Source organism: Dermochelys coriacea, chromosome 4 (genome assembly GCF_009764565.3).
Source record: "Dermochelys coriacea isolate rDerCor1 chromosome 4, rDerCor1.pri.v4, whole genome shotgun sequence".
Lineage (NCBI taxonomy): Eukaryota > Metazoa > Chordata > Testudines > Dermochelyidae > Dermochelys > Dermochelys coriacea.
In genome coordinates this window covers 72,117,447-72,135,853 of record NC_050071.1, presented here as the reverse complement: position 1 = coordinate 72,135,853, position 18,407 = coordinate 72,117,447, and the positions used below count along the sequence as shown (strand labels likewise).

General features: G+C 40.5%; 1 protein-coding gene across 9 annotated transcripts in view; it reads left to right on the top strand.

Moving 5' to 3' along the window:
* Positions 1–18,407, top strand: part of LOC119855319 (kynurenine/alpha-aminoadipate aminotransferase, mitochondrial-like) — a 44,748-nt gene that overhangs the window by 13,391 nt on the left and 12,950 nt on the right. For 7 of the 9 annotated variants that reach the window (XM_043513377.1, XM_043513378.1, XM_038401109.2 and 4 more), the window contains 11 exons: positions 896–1,064; positions 3,811–3,943; positions 4,761–4,835; positions 6,303–6,509; positions 7,557–7,622; positions 9,015–9,097; positions 10,583–10,679; positions 11,745–11,806; positions 13,742–13,806; positions 17,166–17,272; positions 17,864–17,965. In XM_043513377.1, the coding sequence (XP_043369312.1) occupies positions 896–1,064; positions 3,811–3,943; positions 4,761–4,835; positions 6,303–6,509; positions 7,557–7,622; positions 9,015–9,097; positions 10,583–10,679; positions 11,745–11,806; positions 13,742–13,806; positions 17,166–17,272; positions 17,864–17,965 (1,166 nt within the window). The remainder of the gene's footprint in view (positions 1–895; positions 1,065–3,810; positions 3,944–4,760; positions 4,836–6,302; positions 6,510–7,556; positions 7,623–9,014; positions 9,098–10,582; positions 10,680–11,744; positions 11,807–13,741; positions 13,807–17,165; positions 17,273–17,863; positions 17,966–18,407) is intronic. The other 2 variants (XM_043513379.1, XM_043513380.1) reach the window with 1 other exon arrangement.

Genomic DNA, 18,407 nt, shown 5'->3' with positions numbered 1-18,407 from the left:
GGCTGGCAATTGCCATTTCACTTCAGTGGGCATTATGTGCATGAACTCGGGTAAAATTTAGATCTTCTTTGTTTTTCTAGCTGCTCTTTATTAACCTGCTTCAAGTGGTATTTTGGTAACTTCCAAATTTATAAACAGAAACATTATGTGGTATGTCTTGAAAACACTAAACAAACAAACTAAATGTGTTGCTTTCAAAAATAAGAGTTGTCAACATTTTCCCCCACAAAGTATAGCATTAAGATATTAGGTGTTAAAAGTTTAAAAACTAATTATAGTTACAAATAACAGCTTGTTCTAATTACTAGAAAAGCAATCCAGACTGGAGTAAAAAAACTATTTATTTATTTATTTATTTATTTACTTATTTACTTATTTTAAGGAGTTGGCTTTCCCTGCAATTTTTCCAGTAAAAATTCTGGTCTTGCATACCCGTGCTGCCGGATTACACTACTGAAAACTAGAGAATAAGCAGGATTGAGATATCACAGATATCAAAAAATTAAAACCTGATTAATAGTAGGCAGAAGTGATTTTTACTCAGACTATTTAAAACTTTTCATTTTACACCTATGTAATTCAAACAACTGGAAGGAAAGCTATCTTTGTTAAAGATTCACCATCCATGCCTGTTCAGTTAATGCCAAGAAAGCTCACAATGTATTTTTGAGTCAGCCAAGAAAATAAATGATAAATGTTGGCATGCCTGATATCTAAAAAGACTGCATTATCCAACAAAGTGTTCAAACAGGCACAAATCTGCATTAACTTTTCCTCTGCAGGTCCCCTTTAAATATTATATAGGAAATGAAGGGACAGATGGGGGAAGGGGAAATGTTATATCTTGAATAGGCTAATGTGTAATGGAGGTTTTCTTCCTCATCTTTCACTGTAGCTGAATTGATGCAGAAGTCTCCCCCTTCACTAATCTCCTTGGCTGGAGGGGTACCAAACCCCAACACTTTCCCATTTAAGATGGCCACTATTACCACTAGAGATGGAACAACTGTAGATATTGGGGAGGATTTGATGAAGAGAGCCCTCCAGTACTCTCCCTCAGCAGGGTACTTATCAAGACACTTTACAAGAATAACAGTAAATAACAGTTGCTGCTTTAATAGTTGATCTTTACAAACATGTTTTATTAATTGCTTTTAATTTTCCCCATCTGTATATGTTTTTTTTAAAAGTGGTAAGTGACTAATTATTTGTGAGTGGAGGAATGAATTGACAAGTATTTATATTTATTGATTAACATCAAATAATATTTGAGAGGCCTGAGTCCAGGGTCAGTAACTGTGAGATTGTCCAGTATGTTGCAGCACGGTATTCAGCATATCAAAGGGCTTGGCTACACTTGCGAGTTACAGCGCAATAAAGGAGCCCCGGGCGCACTAGCTCACTACCCGCCCACACTGGCAAGGCACGTAGAGCGCTCTGACTCCATGGCTACAGCGCTGCTGGTACGCCACCTCGGCAAGTGGAATAACGTTTGCTGCGCCCTCACTAGAGCGCCGCGGTGCCAGTGTGAATGAGATGTTGCTTTACTGCGCTCTGATCAGCCTCCGGAAACATCCCATAATCCCCTTAAGTCAAGTGGCCACTCTTGTCATTATTTGGAATCATCTGTAGGAATGTGGAAATGCCCTTTGAAAGCTCCGTTTCTGACATCCAGCTGCTTATCTGCTCCAAGACAAAGCAACCATTAGTGTGGAATGCTGTGTGAGAGAGAGAGAGAGAGATGGGGAGGCGAGGGGGGTCTGCTGCTGTCTGAACTTACAAGACAGCATGCTGACATGCTTTCAGCCCCCCAAAAACCCACTCTCTGTCCCCCCACATACACACAACACACTTCCTGTCACACTCCACCCCACCCCACCCCCATTTGAAAAGTACGTTGCAGCCACTTGCATGCTGGGATAGCTGCCCATAATGCACTGCTCCCTATGCTGCTGCAAGTGCCGCAAATGTGGCCATGCCAGTGCACTTGAAGCTGTCAGTGTGGACAGACTGCAGCGCTTTCCCTACTGCACTCTACGAAGGCTGGTTTAACTCAAAGCGCTCTACATCTGCGAGTGTAGCCATGCCCAAAGTAAACAGCTTGCAAAGCATTTTCTTTATATCCCTCCAAATACTGGTTTGTTTGGCTCATGTTTATACCATTGAAAAAACACCACTTACTGTCTGGGGTAGTTAAATTAACTCTGATATTTGCCACTGTTAGTACAGGAAATACTGCAGATATCAGAGTAAACTCAAACGTCATCATGCAGAAAACATGGCTTGTTTTAGTGGCATCCACTGTAGGGGTGTTAAAAAGCAGTATTGGTTCTTTATTTATGTAATGTGAGGACTGCTCTGCAATGACAGTGTTCTATTGACACTGCCTCCTGTATAAAGTGTTAAACATAAAGCTAGTATTTGTGAGACTACCACTGAAGAAATAGTTGTCTTGTTGAAAAGGGACTAGTTGTGATACTAACAGTTATGGGTACATCGTAATAAGAAATTTTACACCTGGCTCAAAAATATTGTTTAACTGTTTTTGCTGTCATGAGATTGTTCTGCTCTAGAAATACTAGATTTTTTTATTTTGCCTAATACTGAAGCCCTTCTTCAGAGCAGAATGAAAACTCATGTACAGTCCTTTATATTGGAGTCCTTGTGCTGCTGTGTGATGTCACTTTGCTAAAATGGTGTCTACCATCACAAGATTTGCATGTTCCTCTTCAGAACACTGCTGTGCTGAGCAGGAAAGCAGCTTTTTATAGAAACTTGAAATCCATTCACTGTTTTGATTTATTTTCAGATGCCAAGCTATTTTTCCACTTGTGTTGTTCTCCCCTGCCCCCCCCCCAATTTTGTATTTATGTATCGGCCCAGATTGAATGCAATAGGGAGTTAGTGCCACATTTTTAAAGGTATTTAGGTGCTGTAAGATGCATAGAGGTGCCTGGTGGGATTTTCAAAACTACCTAGGTGCGCCCCTGAGAATTAGGCATCTAGGTGCTTTTAAAAATCCCACTAGGCACCCATCTGCATCTTTAGGTACCTAAATGCCTTTAAAAATCTGGCCCTTAGTCTGCATAAAGTGTGCTACAGGTAGACCTGGGCAAAAATTTTCAAACAAAACTTTTTTTTCCCCCCTAAAGATAGATTAGTTAACTAAAACATCTTATGAATTTGCTTAATTATTTCAGTCAAAACAAAAAATTCTGAAAAAACTCAAAATGTTTCACTGACATTTTTTAAATGAAACGTTTTGATTTGAAACAACTTTTTGTTTCAAATGTTGCTTCAGTTTTAGTTTGAAAGGATTAAAAAAACTCAAACAAAATGAAAATTTGTTTGAGCCAAAACAAATTTTTTTTCAACTTTTTTGGTTCATCCAGCAAACTAAAACAAAAAAAGTCATTTATTCATGCACCTATAGCTCAGACAGAGGCCATACAAGTCACACCTGCCATACCTGGATCTGAAAGGATCACCTCGATGCATGAGAGAGAAATTCAGCCTCTGTGCCCATTCAGTCCTTTGTTGACAGTCTCTCTGCAGAGGCTGTCAACTGTTTATTGTATTATAGACACCGGTCCCTAAGGACTTTTTATCTTAAATACACACCCACACACAGTATTATGTTTCTCTCATTTCATTATCTGAGAGAAAATATTTTAAACCAGTGCCTATACCTATCTGTATTGCTAAATAACAGAGAAAGCGAAACAGACAATTTGGGGATTTGAGGGGGATTTAAAGGAGCAGTACAGAATATTAGGATAATAATGATGAGAAATAAAATCTGTGTTTCAGAATTCCTGAGTTGCTGTCCTGGCTAAAGGATTTACAGAAGAGTCTCCACAATCCTCCCACTGCCAAGTTCAGTCCTGATCAGGGCCAAATGGAGATATGTGTGACCACTGGCAGCCAGGAAGGCTTGTCCAAAGTAAGACTAAAAGCAGAATACATTGTGGCTTCTGTAAAATGTAATTACTTGTTGCTTTAAATAGATGTTTGCTTTCAATCACTTGAATTCTGTTTCCTTGCACAGGAAAGGCATGCCTACTCTCTGATTACAGTCAGTAAGGGTGGCTTGTTAATGAAATGATATATTAAATGCCATATCTGAGAAAGTGAATGGAAGTTGGGATAAAACTTTGTCAGACTCCAATGGTCTTCCATGGCTACACAAATGTATAGGATCTTTATTATCGAAGAGAGAGAATATAAGACATTTTATTCCACTTACTTTCATAATTCTATAGCAAATACTTTTAAGAATTCTGTAGTGGAATGTAGTGGTACAATCAAATCAGAGTTGGTTGCTGTACTGTAGTTTTTATTGTGCAATAAGATGTTTTTGTTAGATATTGTTCTGAGTAAGTTGGTTTTCAATTGGCTGATCTCTCTCTCTCTCTCTCACACACACACACACACACACACACAGAGTTGACCCTTTCTATAACTGAAAAACTTTTGTATTATGTGAGAATATTGTGTTAAATGTCAGTATTTTTCTTTAAGACAGAGTTGTCCTGTTTGAAATTGGCATTCTTCTCCTCTGATTTGTATCTCTCTGTTTGGCTTCCAAAGTGGAACTTAAATCCATTCACTGTTTACCTAGCAGAGTTTTCATTTAATTAAATGATGATGGAAACACTAATATGTAATTAGGATGTGTAGTTCAATTAGAGCAAGAAGCAGTATGCAGAATGTACAGTAAAATTATACAGTCTTGTAAAGAAATTATTTCCATTTTGTAGGTGTTTGAGATGCTTATTAACCCTGGAGACAACATCCTTTTGGACGCACCCACCTACCCTGGGACTCTAGCAGCTGTGAGTAGTGTTTTGGTATGAAAAGTTGTGAAAGTTACAATGATCATCACTTTGGGACACAAATCTACATTCTTAAGACATATGGGCTGCCTCACTATTGCTAAATGCATCTAAGACCTCATCCAGACTAGAGTTTTTGAGCCTGTTCTAACTTAAATTGGTTGGCATTGGTGAACTAATACAGTTGTAAATGCTAATTTAGACACTCTGCAAATGTTTGTCCCAGGACACAATGTTTTGTTCTGGAGCCTAGTTCACCCTAACCCTAAGTTTCTATGTAGAATCACAGTAGAGATGAGATCTTTCTGATAAAGTCAGTCTAAATGCAAGTGCATGATCAGTGAGATTCCTCCTATTTTAGGTTCTGAGTTTGCCTCTCTCTTAATGATTTAATAACCGGATTTAGTATTCTGTGCCTATAATAGGATAAAATGGGAACGGGTCTAGAAGATGTATGCAGGTGAGCTCCCAGGATATGAGACAGTGAGAGCAAGTCAGAGAGGTAACTCTTAAATGACACTATTTTTTGTGCAGTAATATGCACCCTGTGCAATTAAATACAGCTCTTTAATGCTTAATAGTTACAGATTGGAAGAAATGCTGGAATAAATCCTATCCCATTCAATATTTCACTGACATCTGGGTAATATTTTTTGTTATACTATATTTTTGACATACCTTTTGATTATGCAATGGGACCATATATTGAGGGTATTGTCGTTTCAACAACAGTTCGTTTATAACATAATAAATACAGGGCTAAGCAGTACAAAAATAGAAAATCCACAGAAATAAAACTACAGGGACTTTTGTTAATTTTTGCTATTACTTCACACATCGCTATTGTCCCATGTCACTCATTAACATTACTGAAATCTCAGTCCCATTGCTGAACATAATACCCGTTCAGAGCAGTTATTCTTCCTCCCTTTGTCAGGGGAGAGCAAGTTATAGTTCTGTCAGTTCAACTAAAACTGCATTTCTGATTATGAATAAAAAATGAAATTGCACTGTTGAGAGACCTGAAGCTTATTTTTGCATTGGAGTGTTGAAATATGAGGGATCCCACTGTAATACAATCCACAACTAACTCCTGGGCTCCACAGATGTGATGCCATGTGCCTGATAGGCAGGCATGTAGTAATAGTTTATCTTGGACCAACCTTGTTCCTTATCAGAGTTTATATAACTGGTTTTAAATATTGGGAGCACAAGGTGATCTGGTCAAATTACATTCTGAGGGTTATACAATGTGTTCAGAGACACTTTCCCTTGAATCATGAGCTAAGCAAGTTTGAAATCAATGCAACTCATTTATAACTATCTAGTTCAATCTAGATTTAAGGGAAGATACTGCATTGCTGAAGTTCTGTAACATCAGAGACATAATCATAATTTCAGAATTATAGACTCAGTGACTGAGATGTGTCTCCTATTTTGTTTGTCCCACTCTCCCCAAATAAACAGCTAAGACCTTTGGGTTGCAACATAATCAATGTTCCCAGTGACCAACATGGTATTATTCCAAAAGCCCTGAAAGAAATTCTTTCCAGATGGAGTCCAGAAGATGTCAGAAAGCACAACAACATCCCCAAATTCCTGTACACCATTCCAAATGGTGGCAATCCCACTGGAACCTCATTGACTACTGACCGCAAAAAGGAGATATATCAGGTATGCAGTGAGAGCCTGGCATAACAGCTTTCATTTAGGGAATGGACAAATGTGGGGTTTTCAGTTTGAGGAATTCCACTGCAAAACCAGCACATCTTGTAAGCAACTGAATAGCAAATGTTGCTAAAAATCTCATTCCCCATTACTATATCAACCTCTTGTCTGCCCTGCCACTTCTCCCAGGTCCCCCCTTCTTGGTTTTCCTGCATGATTTGGTGATCTAGTGAGTAAGGTATTGTAAATTATAGTCCTTTGTAGCCATACCAACCATTGTGCTGACTTGTGTGTTGTGTTTACTCACTGGGCCCTGGTACAAGCCTAAAGAGAAGTTCTGGCAAGGATAAAAACCAACTCTATCTAATGAGATCGAAGTAGAAGCAATCCCTTAGAACTGCAAGGGACACAGGAGGCAGATGTGCTCATTGACAACACAATGAAGGTAGCTGTCAGGATCATGTGTCCATAGAGATGCAGGGCAGTTTTTACTACTCCCCATTTTGGAAATGCAGTTCTCTATAACAAGGAAATAAAATGTATAATATAACCCTTGCACTCAGTGCATTTATTTATTTATTTTTAAAGAAAATTACATAGAAATCAGTTAAGCTAACATTCTAAGTAACCACCTGGCTAGAGAAAATACTCAAAATGCCATTTATTAAAAGCATGAGATCTAAGGTCCATGCATACAAATTTGTCCAAAATTGCCATTCAACCTGGTAGGTGAGAAACACATGCTTTTTCTATATGCAGCAGTCCAAACCATGCTCACAAATATAGGTACATTATTGCCCATGGAACCCGGGCCTCAGTTTTTCAAAATTTGGCCCAATTACAGCTGCTATTTTACTAGTTCACATACTTTTACAGTTACATGACTTGGTAAATTTAGCATTTGAAAATGACTCTTGATGTGATGTTTGTGTACTGAATCAGCGGAATACGCAGCGAACAGGGCAATGAATATAAATAACTGGGATTATATAGGGACTATTTTTATTACATTTCAATAAACCTTTACATTTTTGGTTTTAATTTCTTTTTTAGCTTGCAAGACAATATAATTTCCTCATAATAGAAGATGATCCTTATTATTTTCTTCAGTTTGATAAGGTAAGTTGTTGTTTGTACTGATTGGTATCAACATTCCTTTGGGTTCAGAAGAGAATTAATGCTTGGACAATTGTGGCTCAAACTACATGCTACTCGTACTTAGTAGACTGTCAGATTAAATTAAAGCATTACTAGTAAACATTCAGTCATGACATTTTTAATTACATGCCTCTTCAGCCATCATGTTACATCAGTCCTTGTCAATTACAGTGCATCAAATTCTTCAGTTTTTAAGTGAGGAAAATTCCCATTGACTCCATTGGGTCTGTGCTAGCAGGGACGCCTCCGAGCCAGGGCTGCCTCAGGAACTGACACATATACCCTTAAAAGGGCATTCCGTTGCAGAGGGAGTGGAGAAGTAATACAGGCTGTATTGCCTTTTCTTTCTAATCTCTGCCTTCATCCAATGCAGCCCACCCTGCCTCCACCCCTTCTCCTTGTGCACATCTCACCCCATGGAGATTGTTCTTGGGAATAGGGAGAACAGTGCCACAAAGGCAACTGACACCCTCCCTTACACACCAGTGGGAGGGGGAGGGTGCTCAGATCCACATTTGCAAAGTCTCCTCCATACATGGATCTGGGTGGGGGCAGTGACTTGGCCCTCACTTAAGTTCATAACTTCAGGATTAAGATCAGCTTTTACAGAGAGTAACACCCCTCCCTTAGCAGCTAATGGCTGCTGAGTAGGTCAGTGGAATGAGTACAGCTTAATATTTTTGCTTCTGTAACAAAGTTCTCCCCTTCCTTTTGGGGGGTGAGGAGAATTCTGGTTTGCTTGGGCTAGCAGAACTGAATGCCTGCATGGAACTCTTATAAGCATGTGAGCATGAAGAAATTGTCAATATAGTAGCCGAACTTCTGCTCTGGGAATTAGAATCTATGCTGAACTCAGGAGGGTGGTCTTACCAAATCCCCATTTCTGAGGGATGTCCTCCAGTTTCTCCTAAAGGGAAACTGCAAGCTGAGGAGCACCTCTGAGGGAAAACGTTAAAGAACATTTTCCCCTCCATTCAGTACAAGTATTTTTACAGAGAGCTAGGTATTTGGCTCTGACCTCCTATCATAGTTCCAGGTAGAAACTCCAGCACCTACCATCTGTGTGCAGAGACATGGGGTTAGAGGTAAAGGAATTTCTGATTGACTCTTTCCTGACATTCAGGTGACACTATCATCGCACCACAATAGGGTGCTACTCTAAACAGAATAATTTGTCACTCAGGTACTGGACTTGGATAATTGTTGTGCATCTCCAAAACCAGGATTTTATCATATGATACATCAGCCCTTGGGTCAAGAAATACTGAATTCTTTGTTAGTAATAATAAAGTGTATCTTAGTGTAAGCCTTATTAGCTACTTGAACTTTAAACTCTCATTCTTTTCTTTCAAGCCTTGGGCTCCAACCTTCCTCTCAATGGATGCCGATGGTCGAGTTATCAGGACTGACTCTTTCTCTAAAATTCTCTCCTCTGGGTAAGGTCTGTTTCAGACTGTTGCCTGCTGGTTAGCACAGGCTGCTGAGTCAAGAGACATGGGATTCTAGTCCTGAGTTTGCACCTTCACTTTGTGACTTTAGGCAAGTCACTCAGCCTCTCTGTGCCTTGGTTTTCCCATCTATAATATGCGAATAGTGAGCTGCCCACTGTTGCAAAGTGCACTGAGATCTTCAACTGTTCACAACCTGCTCATCTCCCACTCTCTCCGTGTCCTGGCAGTCACCTATTAATCATGTTTATTGCAATAGGGCCTAGGTTCCAACTGAGAGTGGAACCCTGCTCTGCTAGGCACTGTACAAACACAGAGTAATTAATACATGGTCACCGGAGCCTACTCCCCTTTTGATGGCCTCTGCAGCCTCTGTCTCCTATGACAGCCTGTCCTTACACACAACTTGCCCTCACTTTTCCCAAACTAGAGGGCCATGATGGGGGCATTAGACTCTTTCTCTCTGGTTCTTGATGTTCTCGCCTCTCTTGGCTTTCATAACACTGGCTTCTCTCCCTACCTTCAGAACTTTTTTGGCATGTTGTCGTCCTCTCTCCTACAGTCCACAAGGAATAACAGGGCTCTTTCCCTGGGCACCTTCTCTTCTAGCTTTACACCTTTCCTTCAGCCACCATCTTTTGCTGAGGACTTGCAAGTCTGCTCTCCACTCCTCACAATTCCTTGCACTCAGTCCTGATTTTCTGGCTCTAGTGTACATTACTTTTAATGAATCTTAGCAAGTTGCTTGAATCCTCACCTCACAGTTCGTGAGTTGTGAGCTCTTTGTGAGAATCTAATGAAATAAAGAAAGACGGTAATTTGATGGAAATATGGTTTCACTTTGAAAAGTGACCATACCAAAAATGATGTCATGTAGCTCCATCTTTGTCATTCAGAGACATGTGTAAACTTACTCCATTTATTTTCCTCTAACTGCAAACTTGACCTGGAATCAGAGTCAAGCAGAGATTCATTTAGTTTTTGACAATATGAATAAAGCTTTTAGTGCATGAACACAAAAACAATCCTGTTCATTCTCTTCTCTGTATTTACTAGCAGTACTAAATGAAAGTAAATATAGTAAACACTGTGTTGCCAACTTCACACAATTTGGTATTTGATAGACTCGCTCTTGTAAACTTGTGGTGATGTGAGAATCTCAGCTTGTTTTTTTTCCCCTAGCCATTACAATTGCAGAAAAAAGTTTAAAAATATGATCCGTGTATGCCCTAAAAGCACAGAAACTACAAGGCAAATTGAAATAACCAAAGAACATTTTTTAAAAATAATCTCATGATTATTAAGCCAAACTCTTCCCTTTCAACTCGAATTAGCAGACGTGACTCTGAATACACACAGGGAGCAGATCCATTAAGGTTCCAATTTTCCATAGTTGCTGTTTGGACGATAGCCATATTCAAGGATTACTGGACTGTATATTTTTGTAGTAATGTTCTTCTTCTTTTCCCCTAGGTTGAGAATAGGCTTTTTAACAGGCCCCAAACCTCTTATTGACAGAGTGATTCTGCATATACAGGTCTCAACAATGCACACCAGCACTTTCACGCAGGCAAGTGCCATCTCCGAGAATTGGGAAAGTGTTGCCAGAATTGTTTATAAAAATAAAATGGTTTCTCAAACATAGTAACTGGGAGGAGGGGCAAAAGGGCTTTTATAATCCCTAGCCATTTTTTTCAGCACGCTTTTCAGGAAAATTTATATTACAAATTTTTCCAAGGGAAGAAAGAACAACGCAAAGAGGAAGACCAAGGTTTGTCCGGAGGGTGTTCTATTAGATATGAAATAACATTACTCCATATACAGGACACCCTTTTATTTATGTAATAGGTTATTGAGGCTTAACAGAGTTAGGAATCAATGGGAGTTGTGTGCTCTATGGCCTTAGGCTCCTTTGAAAATCCCACCCTGAAGAGCAGCAGAATAAATGGAGAGAATTTGGAATTTTTATTTGGTGCAGTGCTTGTAGGTCAATGTGACGAGCTGGTGAACCCTGCTGGTGTTGTGTAAGTAGCCTGCTATCTACTGCCCCTTTCCTTCCAGACAGTGCTCAAAGGGTGAGTTAGGGTAGAATGAAATATCCTCCTCCCTCCCCCACCTACTAGATCATCATTGACCCATTCCTGAGCCCTGCCTTCCCCTCTATCACAGTCAGCTCTAAGGTTCTGCCCAGAGCTTAAATTAGACTTTGCACTCCCAACCCTCTTTTCAGTTCCTCCATTTCACCATGGAGATAGAATAAAAGTGGGGACACTAATAAAGGAAATAAACATGTATTTAATTCAAAGCTGTATATGTTTCCCATCCTTTCCTTCCCAAATTCCCTTATTTGTCTTTCCCTATCCGTTCCTCTTTCCTTCAGACTCCCTAATATTTCCATTTCCCCATGGGACTGCTATAGCCCCGGCTTCCTAATGGCCCTTTGCCTGTTTCCTGGTGGACTTTTTGTATTACCAAAAGGTTTGAAGGTGAAGAAGAGATGGCTCCAGGAGTCCAAGGATGTGACCTCTGCCCTTGCAGGATGTTTAATATCAATATAATTTTTAAAAGCTTTTGTTTGGTGGCTGACTATCCTGTTTAAAAAATGGGATTTATTGTGTGGGTTTTATTTCTGTAGCTTATGATTGCACAGCTTCTTCAGCAGTGGGGAGAAAAGGGTTTCCTGGAACATGTAGACAGGTAATGCACTTATATTCAATATACTGTATTGTGGGGTTTTGGTTCTCTTTTAATATCTATCATGTCTCCGAGTATAATGTTTAAGGTAATGTCACGTTGTCTGGAGGGACTCACAACCGTGAGTGCCTGCCTTAGAGCAGACTGTCAAAAACAGCACAGACACCCCAAACTAGTGGTATGTTCTATAATTAGATTTCACCAACCCAGTAACAAATGTGAACTCCTGGATCACTATAACATGGAGTCACAGACAGTCCCTTTGGGCTCTCCAGTCTAGCTTGCCACCCAGACAAGCTGGACATAGTGTTAAATGGTAACTGTCACACACACACACAAAATATTCAGGTTGCTCCCAGTCATTTACCTCAGATCAATTTGTACCTTAGATCTCACACCAAAAACAATGCCTATAGCTAAGGCTACAATTTTGTCATGGACAGGTCAGGGCAATAAACAAAAATTCACAGAAACTGTGACCTGTCCCTGACTTTTACTAAAAACATCTCTAACAAAATGAGGTTCCAGCACACTGCCCTGCTGCATGCAGTGGCTGGGAGCTGCGGCCCCCTGCCCAGTGGCTGGGAGCTGGGGGGAGATCCCCACCGCCGCCCTGCAGGGCTGGGAGGGAGCCTGCTGACGTCAGCGGCTAAGCTGCTGCCAGGGTCCGCCCACGGAGCTGGGGCAGGGGGCAGGGCTCACGGCATCTGGGGAGTTCCAGGGTCCCCTCACTGCCCTGCAAGGCTGGGAGCTGGGGGCGTCCCACCACCTGTGGCAGCTGAGAGCTGCCGAAGTCCCTCCACTGCCTGCAGCAGTTGGGGAACTTGGGGGGGCCCCGCCAGTGGCAGCAGGTCAGTTGTGGGGGTCCCCTTCCACCCATGGCGGCTGGGCTGCTGCTGGAGGATCGACTGCTACCATCGTGGCTGGGCTGCTGTGGTGCCCCAATGTCACAGAGGTCTCCAGAAGTCACAGATTCTGTGACTTCTGCGACCTGCGTGACCTAATCATTGCCTTACCTATAACCAATCCTGTAATAAACTAACAAAAAGTTTATTAACTAGGGGGAAAAAATAAGAGTTATTTACAGATTAAAGCAAGCAAACATATACACAAATGAGTTGCCATCTATGGTTCCTCAAGATCACAGAGCTGTACTAATCTGTCAATTCAAAATGTCTTTCAGAGAGACCCAGGGATAGCCCTTAGGGATCTCTGCCTGAGTTTAATGTCCCTGGCCCTGTGTGTTCAAATAGCAAAGAATGAAAAATTTTCTTGTGACCCTCTTTTATCTTTTACACTTAGCCTTCCAGCCCATGAGATAGCTGCTTTGCATGTAGTAGTTCCAAGGTGTGATAGAGCCACGCCCAAATCCTTTGTATTGTGATGTTCCTTAATGGCCAGTTCAATCTTCACAGGCCTCCTGAATGGATATGGGTATGGGGGTATGCCTGGGTTCACAAGTTCAGAGCAAACATTTTCAAAATTATGAAGCCAAATGTACATATTTCCTTATAGCACAGGGTATGAACTTTACAAGTGAGGTTAATGCATGCAGCCACTTACAGGCATTTCATAGAGTCTAAACATTAAATACATTCTCATAAGCCTAATACCTATTTTGAACAAAACTAGCAAACAGGTGAAAGGGTTTGGTTTCCAGTTACAAGTTTGTCAGTGCTCAGCTGACACCTACAAACTTGGCAAGAGTTGGCTCTTGGTTTACCAGCATCACAGGGAACTGGAACAATGTTAGGATCTGTTACCTGAAGGTCTCACAGCACTGGGCAGTATCACATAATCTGCACAGTTCTATAATAGGCATATGACAGTTGTATAAAGTTATTTATACCTAACCATTTGTGGATGTAGCTCAGATGGGAGGTAGGGTGATCTTTCTCTGTATCTATCTATACAAAATTTTGAATTGTTGGTTTCCAGGGTAGTGGAGTTCTACAAGGCCCAGCAAGATGCAATGCTTGTTGCAGCAGACAAGTGGTTAAAAGGTTAGTGAATGCAAACACAGTTTATATTTTCAAGCTGTTTTTTTCTGACTTCTGTTAATCAACTCCATTTTCAAGAACAATCACTAAGGTATATCTGAAGAATTAAGTGATAAATAGGCAACATGGACAATTCAAAGGTGTTCTTGGTGTTTTTTTCCCCTTTTGTTTGAACTTTGAATATCCAAACCTAAGATTATCTGATTCTCCTATTTTCTAAACTATTTGAAATGAGAGAGTGCTCAGAGGAAAGCCTCCCCAGGCTGCTGTGGCAAGTAGCCATGCAAACAATGCATATTTCAGTGCAGTACGTTCAGTACTTTTTTATTTACAGTACCTCTTTCTACGTAAAAAGCTGTACCTTAGGAACAAACATTTTAAAAGAAAAATTGCACAAATAGTATGTGATGAGCTCTCAGGGTTGTATCAGATTGTGATAGTTAATCACAGTGCAAAGGAGTAACATGATTCTCATAGACTTTAAGGTCAGAACGGTGATCATCTAGACCTCCTACACATTGCAGGCCACTGAACCTCACCCATACACTCCTCAGAGAGACCCATGACCAAGTTACTGAAGTCCTCAAATCATGGTTTAAAGACTTCAAGTTACAGAGAATCCACCATTACTCTAGTTTAAACCCACAAGTGATCTGTGCCCCATGCTGCAGAGGAAGGCAAAAAAACTCCAGAGTCTCAGCCAATCTGACCTGGGGGAAAATTCCTTCCCAGCCCCAAATACAGTGATCAGTTAGACCCTGAGCATGTGGGAAAGACCCACCAGGAAGATACCTGGGAAAGAATTCTCTGTAGTAACTCAGAGCCCTCCCCATCTAGTGTCTGATCTTCAGCAGTTGGGAATTTTTGCTACTTGCAGTCACTCCCTCCATCTATCAAGCTCAGTCTTGAAGCCAGTTAGGCTTGAAATTAGACAAAAGTTTCTAACCATCAAAGGAGTGAAGTTTTGGAACAGCCTTCCAAGGGGAGCAGTGAGAGCAAAAAACCTAACCTTGTTGATGGCCACTTTATAGCCATTTGTTCTTGTGTCCACATTGGCACTGAACTTAACTCCTGTCCCTCCCTGGTATTTATCCCTCTGATGTATTTATAGAGAGAGATACAGTAACACAGTCAATATCAGTACCTCAGTCCTGATATTCAGAGCCCAGCATGGCATTCGCCATAGCTACCTAAGAGATTGCTTCTCCCTTCACAACCAAGATCTCCAGCAGCAGCTGTGTTCCACTGGAACCATGAATCTGTCAGCCAGTAGGGACTTGTGAGAGCAGGAGCTGAAACTTTCACAGAAGCTGGACCTAACCCATCTATCTGTGGTATTTATATGGCCCCTATTATTATAGTATCTGAGAGCTTCACCCATCTTCACCCTCCCCTGTGAGGTAAGGAAGCATTATTATCCCCCTTTTACAGGATGGGGAACTGAGGCTCAGAGAGACTTAGGAGAGTCTAGACTGCAAAAAAATAAATAAATAGGTTCTTAACTTGAATTAAAATACCCATGAAAACACAGCAATTTGGCTTTTAGCTCAGATTAACAGATCAAGCTAAAACCTATAGGGAAGCCTGGGATTGAAAAAAAACCTACTGACATGAGTTAAAAGCCAAATTGATGTGTCTTCCTTGCTGCTTTAAGCCAAGTTAAGAATACATCTTTTACAGCAGTGTAGACATATCCTAGGTGACTTGCCCAAGGGAACACAGGAAGCTTGTTTTAGGCCATGTCTATATTACCACTTATATTGGCAAAATTCATGTCGCTCAGGGGTGTGAAAACAAACACCTCCTTGAGAGACATAAGTTTCACCAGCATAAGTGGTAGTGTGCACAGCATTATGTCAGCAGGAGAGCTTCTCCCGCCAGTATAGCTACCGCTGCTCATTGGGGGTGCTTTAATGATGTTGATGGGAGAGCTCTCTCCCGTCGGCATAGAGCAGCTACACAAGAGATCTTACAGCAACACAGCTGCATCAGGATAGCTGTGCCACTGTAAGGTCTCTAGCGTAGACATAGCCTTAGATCTGGAAACTGAACCTGGGTCTCCCAGCCAAGTCCCAAGCTAGCACCCTGAGCACTGGAACATCCCTCTTTTTTGCCCATGGAACTCACTCCCTCAAGAGCGAAGAGTGACCATGAGCCTCACTGCACTCAGAACCAAATGCAAACCCCTTTTATTTGACTAACTCTTCTCACAGTTTAGTCATAGAGGGAAGCGAGGGCAAGAGAAAAGGAGAAAACAAAACAAAAAAACCTTTTGCAATTCTGCTACCTTTCAAGTTGCTACTGTACATGGAAAGGAAAGAGAATTTTATTAGTTTTCATTGTTAATTTTGGGAGCTGCTCAGATACATGGTGATTAAGGCTGTTGGAGTATCTAATGGAAAAAGACCTTCACCTATCCAGCCAAAGTAAAGAAGAAAAATAAATCTGGTAAAGCCATTTAGCAGAAAAGGCTTAAGCCATGAAAATCTTCCTCTGGCTGAAGTAACTGGCTTCTTATTTCATGAAGATTGACATAACTAGCAAGTTGAGGTTTTGGAGTATTCTGTGAGAGGTCTTTATTCTATAGAGTAGTTTATAATTAAGTTGCTGGTAATGATCAAATGTACCTAATAGGAACAGGGGCAAATGGCAAGTGAAACAAACAATGCAGTATATTCATGTACACATATAATGTACACATTATAAAGCTGGAGCCAAAAAAAGCAGGAGTGTTTGGATTATTGTCCAGCCAAAAACTGATCAATGATTGCCTCAAGGTACAAGGGAATGTGTACAGTAACACTGCCTACTAAAGCAGTAAGATTCCTTTCTGCGCTCTTCTCTGCTCTTCCTAGCCTTCGATCCCTTCTTTTCTTATGTGAAAAACATAACATTTTAAATAAAAATGAAACAAATATTCTTTCTCTAACCATGTCTATATTATGCAACACATTAAGATTGCATTTATGGTAATTATGGTACTAAAGGAGCTGGCATTTAAAAAGGATGTTTTTTTACAGCACAATGTGTTTAGTTGCTTTTTCAGAAATCAGCCTACCATTGTACCTGTAGTGCACCTGTTGGGCAATCTGTAATCCAACTGTGAGAGAACCCTGAGCATCCATTTTCAAAAATACCATAAAACAAAGTAGTGTCAGCATTACTGAATTACATCTGTATTGATTTTGCCAGGCCGAACCTTAAATTCTGCAGGTGAAATCTTGGCTCCATTGACGTCAATGGCAAAACTCCCACTGACTTCATTGGTGGCAGGATTTCACCCTATCTTTGTGTCTTTGGTGTACCCATTGCAGAAGGGACAGAGTGTATCTTTCTTCGATTTTTCTGTTCTCTCTCTCCAGGTCTGGCAGACTGGCATACTCCTGCTGCTGGCATGTTTCTATGGATTAAAATTAAGGGAGTTTCTGACACACAACACCTGATCATGGAAAAAGCTTTGCAGAAAGAAGTATGAAAAATGTCTGCTGATCTTAAAATGTAGTGGGAGGGAAGGGTTAAATAAACTACTGTTTGAGTGCAACTCCAACTGTGCCTTCATTAGGACTGCAAATTTTGAACACGCATATAGTAACATATTCAAATAACTCTCCTTGCTAATGAAATATCTGCATGGTTAATCTACATCTTTAATATGTTTGTTTAATTCTGCCCCAAAACAGATACAGAGAGAGCTAGCCTAACTATCCATTGTTTCCATTTTAATAAGAGAAAATTAATTGTGGTTTATTCAAAAATTTGTACAGACAAATGTTACGCAAAGACATCAGCTATCAGTCAGAAAGGAACCTAGAGATTTACTTCTCTGATACTTATAAAACATGGGAATGATAAGATAGAACCTGCCTTAAATTACAAATAAGTAGGTTCTGTCTTTTTGTTGTGAAATATCTGATTCCAGATTTTGTAGTCTGCCTTCCCTTTTTGGAAGAAAGGAATGGATTAAGCCTCTTTGTGAGACCATTATTCAGCAATGAGCTATTTAATTTTTTTTTTTAATTAAGAAGAAATTTGTAACTAAATGGCTAATTATTTCTTTTAGGTGTTACTGGTTCCTGGGGGAGCATTTAACATTGATAGCTCAGTTCCTAGTTCTTATGTCAGAGCTTCTTTCTCTCTGTGTTCTCCAGCCCAAATGGATCAGGTAAGTGCAGTATGATTCGCTGTGCATTCCTGAAAAGACTGTTCCTCATGTAGTAATTGTTGTTTTGCTCCCTTACTTTTTCCCTACAAGTGTTAACCAGCTCTCTGTATTATATAGTTATCTGCCTCTTCCATTTCCAGTAGGCTTTTGTTTGTTTGGGTAAGTACTGTTTGAGCAGTACTTCTGAAACTCCCTTAACTGTTCCTTGCACATATTCTTATCTGGAAGAATCGTAGTGTGCTGAATCTTTAGTGTCTCTTAAGATGCTCCTGCCTTCTTCAATTTTACTTATTCCCATCAGATCTCACTCGCTGATCCAGCAGTCACTGAAGTCAGTGCAAGTGTAGCAACTCATTTAGTGTGAGCAGGAGCAACCACCTGTCTTATTTCCCAAAGTTTCCTCAAATTTAATTCCCTTTACTCCACTGTTTTCTGTGTACTG